We start from the raw sequence: 9,345 nt of genomic DNA, 5'->3' as shown, positions 1-9,345 counted from the left end.
TAGTATAGTGTGTAATACAATACGAAAACTTGTCCCACAAGGCTGGTTTTACTTAATGATACTTAGGGAAGGGCTTTGCACTTTCATGATAATTTCCACCAGAAACATCTCTCTGGAACTTAATACTAATAATCAGACCTAATATTAGCCTCAGATCCGAGATTTATTAAACCTATTTGGCAGAGTAAAGTTGAATGGCTATGTATTCAAGCATTCTAGTCTGAGCTTGGGCCTGGAAACAGACTTTCAGGCTAGCACCCTAAAAGTATTCCTCAAAACGTGATTTATCCTGGAAGTGACATTTCTCACTTTTCAGAGGCTGTGCGATTGTGATTCTTGCAATTACTGTCACTGCTTTAGGGGCCTAGAAGAAATTCAGCCTCTCCTAGTCTTTGGTGGGTGGATGGAGGGACAATGGCTTTCTCTCTTGAGTTTTCTTCCACTTTGAAAATAAGGATTGTTTATCACTAGCAACTGACAAATATCTAGAGATGCCAACTAGGCTCTTAGTTTAGACCTGGGTTAACGGGGAAAACAGGGGGTTAAGTAAATGTAACATATTTAGGTAGGAACTATTGCTTTCCTTGTTTTTCCTCGGTTGAACTAAACTTCCACGGAGGTTCAAAAATGTCTCAACACCGTGAATAAAAAACACTTCTGTGTGTCTAGACCACTGCCATAGGATTTCAGGGACACTTTTCACAAAGAGTGACCCATTTCTGAGGAAAATGTCAAGTAAGTTTCCTAAGGGTCTTGTCTTAGTGCGGGAGGAGAGCAGTCCCCAAGGGGCGAGTAGGGGCACGTCCAGGGATCCCCCGCGCGCTGCGAGGGGAGGCGCAGCTACTCGGCCACTCGGCTCTCGACCCCGGGCGGGGAAGGGCAGCCGGGGAGCGATCCTCCGCACTCCAGTCACTCCTTCCCACCTGATTCCGGCCCTTCTATCCTCCCTCCGCGGCCCGATCTTCTGCTTCACTCTTTCCTCCGCCCCCCAGAGTCTCGTTTCAGTCATCCCTTTGTCGGTGTCCGGATTGGCAGATTTTATTATTCCGCCTGAACAATCTGGCCGCCCAGTGGCTGAGGGTCGCTGACGTCGGCGGCAGAGCCGGGGAGTAGTTGGGATTTTGCTCTGTCAGTAACACATGTGTAAGAGCCGCGGAGGGAGCGAGCGAGTCTGCTAGAGGCCAGCGCCGCCGCCGCCGCCTCCAAGCCGGGCAGCAGCAGCCCCGGCAGCGGCACAGGCTCCAGCGCGCCCGGTCCGGTCCGGCCGCAGCCCCCCAACTCCTGGGCGCGCCCGCCTCTGGGCCGCCGCTCCCGGATCTGTTCTTTCTGCGGCTGCTCCCCGGCTGGCGGTGCAGGAAGCTCGGCAGAGCCGCCGCCAGACCCCAGCGAACGCGCGAGCGAGCGCGCGGGAGGGAGGAAGGCAGCGGAGGAGGAGGAGGAGGAGCGGGAGGAGCGCGGGCGGGGGCTGGGGCCTCCGGGCGGGGGAATATACAAAGTGAAGCCACATTGCCAAACTTGCAGCAGCGATTGCAGCAGTTGCTGCCGCTGCGCCGCGCCTCAAGCTGCGCCGCGCGGGCCCAGGGCTCCTGCAGCTGCTTGCGCGGAGCCGGAGGCAGAGGAGAAGGACGAAGACCGAGACTGACACTTTTGCTCCCGGCCGGCTGCCACTTGAGCGGGGTCCCCAACCCAGCCTCAGAGCAACGCGTTTAAAAAAAAAAAAAAAGCAGCCCTTAGCCCCCTCCTCCCCTTTCCTGCTTCTGCGAGAACTCCCTCCCTCCCTCCAGCTCCGCCAGCCGAGGCGCCCCTTCCCTGGAAGCCGAACGGCTTCGCTCGCATTTCGCCGCCACCGCCTCTCGCAATATTGCAATATAGGGGAAAAGCAGGTAAGGGGGCGGCTGGGGAGCCGTGGTTAGGGAGGATGGGGGGAGGCAAGGGGCTGATCTGGGCCGGGGCTGTTTTCTTTGGCTTCCTTCCCTTGACCGTCCCAAATTGCAAGTAAACAATACGTCGGCTTAGATAATGCGCGAGTCTGAAACTACCGAGGCCGGCCTGCAAGCTAGCACGGAGGGCAGCCCCCCGGCCGCCAGCTTTGTAGCGGTTCCTGCTTACAAAAGGGTTCTTCTCGGAGACCCGGCTGATGGGGGTGCTTGGAGGGAGCTGGGAATATTTCCAGTTGATGAGGAAAAGGCTGGGGGTACTTAGATGAGGGTTTAAGTAGGAGAAGTAGTGTGTGTTGGGGGGAGGGATAGTCACGGCGCCCCCCCCCTTCTGGTAGTAAACACTGTTTTTGAAACAGTAGCAGAAAGGATCCAAGTGATCAGGATTCGGTATCGCTGGTTCTTTTTAATAAATTCCTCTTGGCTTATAAGTCTTTTGTTCCAATCCAGGAGAAATCCGGTGAATCACCTAATTAAAATCAAGACATGAATTAAGCATCCATTTTTGTACTACAAATTGCCAGCGCTACGTTTGTCCCTCCCTTCGTCTCCATTAAACAACACCAGAGACGTTGTTAAAGGGGGGCAGATTTTGCCTCTAGCTGCCAGTTCTGCTTTCTATTTCACTGACTATCCCAGGACCTAAATTGCTTGGCTATGTAATTACTAGAGTATAAGCCTATTTAACTTGAAAGCTTTCTTTTTTTTTTCCAACTCTAAATGAAACTTGATGAGGGCCCGTCCTTAGTTATCAGGGGAGTCAGTTTCTGGTCAGTCTTCTTGATTCATCTCTTTTAGATTTAATCAGCATTAAGGTATTGCTTGTCCTTAAGAGCTTTAGCTAATGGGGTTACTGGATGCTTTTCTCAGGGTAATGTTTCCTTTTCAAAAAAATATACATATATATTTACCTCTCGCCAAAGATGGGGGCGGGGAAGAGCTTGGAATCTCCTCCCTCCCCCTCCCCTTTTAAAAAGGAATTCGGAGCGATTAAAACGTTGGGGGAAACAGTTTAAAGACCTAGGGCAGGAAATGCAGATTCATTTGGGTTAGGGCTGAAATGGTAACAAAAAGCAATTCCTCGAGTAAATGCATCAGATAAATCAATTTACATAAAGGTATGATGCATTCAGATAAATGCAATGCTAATGGGTTTTAGAGTGGTCCTGTTTCCAAAGTCTCAGGGTTTTGTTACAGCTTAATTGGTGCAGTTCTTATTCTGGTTTATTGTGCGGTCACTGGACACACGTTCCGGGACTCTTTCGGAGGAAATGTGTTTGCAATCGGCCTATTTAAGGAACCGGAGTCCTTGTTTCGTTCCCTTCCCCTCGTTTTTTTTTTTTTGCAGCCAAGTTGGGCCGGGGACAGGCAAAGTTCGCCCTCTCCCTTCTGAGGTATCAGCTGAATGTCTTGAGCATATAGCCAGGAGCCTCGGGGGGAGCCCACACTCGGCTTACAGAGGACAAAGACAAAACTGGCTGCTTAATTGGCAGTAAATAACTTGATCTTTTTATAGAATAAGTGACTGGAGGAACACTAGGACTTTATTGGACCCAGGGTTGGAGGCAACAAATTAATCGGTTTAGGCTAAGCTTTATAAATTGATTCCTATATTATACTCCAGTTGCTTCTCTTGTGGCATTCATTAGAAAGGCTGGGGAATTTTTCAAAGCAGTTTTTGGTGACAGCAGCACTGGCTTGAATTTAACTTGTGCATCCCTTAATAGTGCCTTTTCGCTTATTATCTGAAAGCGTACTCCCCCCCCCCCCCCACTTTGGAGGAACAAAGCTTTAGCATTCAAATTGCTGATCAAGGGCAGATTAGTGAGACCAAAGTGGAGAGTGTTTGTATAGGAAGTTAACAGGCATCCTAAAGTTCAATGATCTATTATTCTTGCCTGTGTCCTGAAAACCCAGAGAAAACACTCATTGATCTTCAAAATGAAATGAGATTTGGAACAATAATAGGAGATGGCGGTCACCACAATGGCATGTGAAAGGTGCTGTTTAAAATACGAAAAACCAGTTTCGCAACTTTACACACCGCACTCCCCCTCCCGCCCCTCGCCTTCCCTCCCACCACCATGCTCTGCATCTCCTCTTAGCTGGTCCCTCCCTTCGTCCCTTTCAGAAAACCTAACTATTTCCAACTTGTGAACTGCAGCTGCACTTCTAGGGCAGAACTCCGGAGGGAACGTGGCTTCAGCGGGGCCGATGCCTCCCCTTTCCTCTCGGCTTGCTCTCGGGGCCTGGCGGGGGCTGGGGAGGGGCTGGGCGCGGCGGTGGGTGGGTTTGACCCTCATTTGCTGGGGGGCGGGCGGCGGGGTAGGCGAGGAGGGGGCAGTGGGCGGAGGCGGGGGCGGGAGGAGGCGCCGCTAGGGGTGGAGCGCGCCGCGGAGCCTCGCTGTCGGAGTTTTGACAGTACCAAAGCTGAAATTGTCAGCCGCGGCGAGCGCAGGAAAAAGTTGAGAGGAGCTCGTGGCCCCAGAACAAAGCTTGAGAAAAGTAAACAGGCGGCTGCTGCCGGCAAGCCTCCCTCCTTCCCTTTCCCCTTCACCCTCCTTCCCGCCCTTGCCTTGCTTCCTTCCAGCAGCTCTTGAGGGGACGAACTCGCCCATTCTCCACGGTTACTAACTTTTGCGTCGCCCCTGTTTTGTCTTTCTTTCCTTGTCCCCCTTCCCGCCCTGTGCAGACCATGGTGAATCCGGGCAGCAGCTCGCAGCCGCCCCAGGTGACGGCCGGCTCCCTCTCCTGGAAGCGGTGCGCAGGCTGCGGGGGCAAGATTGCGGACCGCTTTCTTCTTTATGCCATGGACAGCTACTGGCACAGCCGGTGCCTCAAGTGCTCCTGCTGCCAGGCACAGCTGGGCGACATCGGCACGTCCTGTTATACCAAGAGCGGCATGATCCTTTGCAGAAATGACTACATTAGGTAAGACTTTGCTGCCTTTCCCCGAGATGGGCGAGCAGGGCAATAGCAAGACCAAGGGATCCCATAGGATTTAAGGAAAGGAGTGGGGTACCTACGCCTCAAAAACCTTCTGGTTGGCAGCATTTAAGGGGCTTAAGAAATCTGTGTTAGTCTTCCGATTTTTAATTTGAAAATTAATTGGAAATGCCATACTAAGTAAAAACCGTCCATCTGGTGGGACTGAGTCACTAAATGTGCAAAGGTTGGGCACTCCGGACCAAGATTTTAAGTGATCAGCCTCACCCCAGACCTTTGTCTAAAATTATACATCTCAGGTGGTAATTAAGTTGCTTTCTTAAGTCAAGGTAGGCACTCACAGAGAAACTCAGACAAAAGGTTGACTTAAAAATAAAAGTGTAGTTAGTGTGAAATGATTTGCCTATGTTGGTGGCTAATTATGATATTTACATAAGCACCTTTAAACTTTTTTGAGTGGAAAGCTGTGACTCATTCTTTATGCTCCTTGTGAAAAATGCTGATTACCCATTAGTTTAAAGACTTCTGATTCTTCTTACAGCAGAAACAAAAAGCGAAGCAAAAAACCTAGTGGCAGTGTTTCTTTTCATACTGTTACATGAAAGCTTGGAATGCTCAATGTTAGTGTGTGGTTTGACATGTAGAATTTGCAGTTTCTTCAACTGAGACTGTTCAGGTTTTTGGTTTTTTGTTGTTGTTTGTATCACTGCCCTTGTTCTCCAAAAGAGATGTAGAAAAAGAGGCTCTAGTATTATACTAATCTGGCATTTTAAAGTAATGTATAGGAACATCCATTCATATGTCCATGTAAGCAGTCTTTCCCAACAAGTTTCAGTGCAATTAATGGAAAGAATTCAGGAGGTCAGGTGCCTATAGGTTCTTTTCAGGTGAACTCAAGCTACTTAAACTCATTAATTTGAAAGGAGGCATTTGAAGGATTACACATTTAATTTGAGTAAATGGTTTGATAGACTGATGCACATGAATGCTTCTAGGAGGTGTTCTGTTTCAACATCCAGTAATTAAAAAAAAAAAAAAAACCACCCCCCACACACCGTTAATACTAGATAACTGTACACTTTTAAGAATTGCTTTCTATTTAAATTTTTGCCCTAGACCATTTTCTTTATATTGATTAATAGAAAATTTTGCTCTTCAGTGCAGTTGAATCAATGGACTACATATTTAGCTCCATTGTGATTTTGACTCTGTGCATGATAACTGCAAAAGATCCAGTGTGGTTCTGAGCTGAATATGGGTGTGTTTACCCCAGTGATATCATTAGTGTAAAATGATGGAGTAAAATGGCATTTGGTTGTTCTGATAATGCACCTTATCTGCTTGCATCCTCAATCAACAAAGTAGAATGAAATAGAAGAAGGGAGAGGACTTACTTTTAAATTAAGATGGCAATATTAATTTCACTAAGTGTGCTTTTAGAAGTAAATGTTGGAAAATCAGCAGGAGCATGGGTGTAATGTTTTCTCGTTCCTCTTCAAGCAATACCATGAGCTTTGACAGTATTGTAATTAAATAGAGAGCAAAACTGAGGTAAGAAAGAAGGGTGGTTTGAAGTGGAAAAACTGACAATGCTGCTCAGATAGGTGACTGGTACAGATTCATCTCTTCTCTGAGTGCCTTCAAAAAAAATGTGCTTCTGATTACCTCTAATTAAAAAGAAGATGGGTCCACTTGCATTCCCTCAGGACAAGTTTAGGCAAGTGCTTCCTGGGAATACACTCCATTCCCTTACTATTCTTGGGACCCAATATAGATGCCCGTTTTGTGTTTTCTTGAGGCTTAATGGAGCAATGGAGGGCGTGTGCTGATCCCTGAGCCTTAATTAATAGGATCCATATTCTCATTGACTTTTTTCCTCTGAATATGGGAACTGGAACTAGATGCTACATTGAGAACCTTAGATCTGTCTGGGAGAGATGAATTCTAGCTCAGTATCAAATTGATCATCCCACCCTGGTGCAGTGCTCACCAGCAGCCCAGGTTCCCCACCACTTTAGAGATCTCAGAAGTCTTCCTTCAGTGTTCCTAGATGCTAGAAAGGGTGGGAAGGTGCAGAGCCTTTGGCGTTCCTTTTCCTACCCCCTACCCAGTCTTCTCCAAGTCCACTTGTTGGAGGAGTTTCAATTATCCAAGAGCAGCTACTGAAGGGTCGAGTAATCTAGCTCCCTGGCCCCCAGGTGAGGGGGACTCCTCGGCTCTTCGGCCGGCTACGACCACAGAGTGATTTACTAAGGGACTTTTACACTGTCTGACTTTGAGGTTGTGGTTTTTGAAAACAACCAAAATCTAGCTAAAAAGCTGCTGGAAATCTGGGAAAAGTGGGGGTGGGGGAGGGACTTTTCCCCAGTCCCCTCCCCGTCGGAGGCCAAGTATCCATTGGGCAGAGCTGGGTTTCTGCCTCCTCCAAGATTTTAGATAAAGCGGCTGCCTTGCTGCAGTGAATCCGCACAATTAAAAGCTTTAATTAGTGGCTCCTCCATTTTCTTAGTTCTGATGGGCTTTATCTAATGAGATCTGGTCTCTGGCTTAGATCTGCTCCGAATGACGTGTCCACAATGAATGAGAGCTGCGTCGCAAACAAAACATTTAATTAACAAAATTGGCCTCTAAGAGAGGGAGGGAAAGACTTGGGGGGGGCTGGTTTGAAGAGGGGGAAGGCGGATCTTAAAGGGGCCAATACTGCTTACGCCCCCACCCTTGTAAAAGTCAGCGACCCTTGGAACTGTGGCGCCCCCCCACCCCCACTCACTACACCCCCAGCTCAACCCAAGCACCATCAAATAGCTTCGGCAGCTCGGTTTCTCTTTCCTCGAGCCCGCCTTCCTCCACCCCCACCTCGGGCCCGAAGACTGGCGCGGAAAGTGTAGCGAAAGGAGGAGGAAGTTCGAAGATCGACGGGCGGGGCTCGGAGCCCGGGGAGGACGAGGAAACGCGCCGTAAGCCGGGTGCCGGCCCTTCAAGAGTTCTTCTTCGCTCCACCGGGCGGTGGCCTGGGCCGTGCGAGGTGCTCAGCCGGCCGGCGGGCGGGCCTCGGGTCGGGTCGCGCTTTTCGCCAGGCTCGGCTCAGGCGGTTCACGTGGCGCGGGTTGCCGCAGTGAGCGCGCCGCGGCCCAGGGCGGGGGTGGGGGGTGGGGTGGTGTTGGTTGTGGTGGAGGGTGTGTTTGGGGAGGGGGTAGCGTTAGGAATGGAGGCGCCGCCAGGCAGTGAGTTCATTTCCCTGGTAATCAACAGCAAGCTGCTATATTCAGAGAATGCTGTCCCTTTAATTGAACAGGCTAGGTAATTAAATGGCACTTTTCCAATAGGACGTGCTAGGTAAATCTAATAGTTGGTTATTTAATATCACTTTGAAGTCTGCCCACTCAAGCACAATGACAGCACAGGAGCATGTGAACTATTAGCTAGGAAAAAAAAAAACCCAGGATCTCAAAAATTAATTAAATCGCATGCAATTTAGGGGGAACGTTTATCTTGATTTGTCATAACAGAATTAATTCAAGGCCTCCAATTCACTTGGGGGCAGATCTGTTACTCTGAATTAACCAAGCGTAATTTGGCTGATTTTTTTTTTTCTCTCCCTCTCCTCTCTAATGCAGCAGTTGTGATTATGCACAGCCCCCCTCTTAAGTATCAATAGCTTCTGGTGCTTTTAAGGTGTTGGTCTCTAGTTATTCCGAAGTACCTTTAATGGACTTGGCTCCAGGCATAATTCCTGGGTTGCATTTCTTTGTTACATTTAATATAGCTGGTACAGAATTTAGATTAAATATAGGAACCTGCTGGAAAACCAATTGCTTCTGGATCGGTAGCTGTGGATGTGCATTTTTCTCCTCAGATAGGTTGCTGATATTTACTTACAGGTACAAATGTATACCTTTCAGCGACACTCTTAGAAACACACCTCTCCTTGCCTGAAAGCAGATTAGAAAACACAGCCAGGTAGTGCTCCATATTGCCTGCATTTTGCTTGAAGTAATAATGTGGTTGAAAATAAGCCCATCTATTTGGTCATTGAAGTTACATGAAGATGCTAAACCTTGATACTGAACCAAAAATATGACTTGCTCTCCATCCCTTAATGTCAGCCATGGGAGTTGGAGCTGAGCTGGCAAATAGCACTAAGGTGGTGGTCTTCAAATAGGAGCAAAGCAGCTTTAAAGTGCAGAGGTTTGGTGGGATTTCTTCCCTTCTTTCTTTTTCCCCATATAAGGAACCTCTTGATGTTTGTGATTGATTGCATTGCCCAAATGCTGAAATATTAACGACCTTCTTGGACTGAGGACCCAAAGAAAGGAAACTGAAACTGATTCTGTCATCACAATTAAAGACTCCCCTGGCTTTAATTAGCCTGACCTGGGGTATATCTCCCAGTTGCTGGAGTAAAAGAGAAAAGAGCCCATTATAGTCCAGTCTGAGACCGATAGCTACTTAATTGAGCACC

The 9,345-nt window shown here is 48.4% G+C and overlaps 1 protein-coding gene across 3 annotated transcripts in view; it reads left to right on the top strand.

The window, feature by feature from the left end:
- The first annotated feature begins 1,134 nt into the window (after nt 1–1,134).
- LMO4 (LIM domain only 4) overlaps nt 1,135–9,345 on the top strand; it is a 21,346-nt gene continuing 13,135 nt past the window's right edge. Inside the window, exons 1-2 of one of the 3 annotated variants that reach the window (XM_037826721.1) lie at nt 1,135–1,883; nt 4,630–4,868. In XM_037826721.1, coding sequence (XP_037682649.1) covers nt 4,633–4,868 — 236 coding nt within the window. In that variant the 5' untranslated portion in view covers nt 1,135–1,883; nt 4,630–4,632. Of the gene's footprint in view, nt 1,884–4,299; nt 4,869–9,345 lie in introns of those variants that run through there. The other 2 variants (XM_037826723.1, XM_037826722.1) reach the window with 2 other exon arrangements.

The sequence above is a fragment of the Choloepus didactylus genome, chromosome 2, assembly GCF_015220235.1.
Source record: "Choloepus didactylus isolate mChoDid1 chromosome 2, mChoDid1.pri, whole genome shotgun sequence".
NCBI lineage: Eukaryota > Metazoa > Chordata > Mammalia > Pilosa > Megalonychidae > Choloepus > Choloepus didactylus.
Note: the sequence above shows the minus strand (reverse complement) of the source record. Positions and strands in the feature narration are given on the sequence as shown.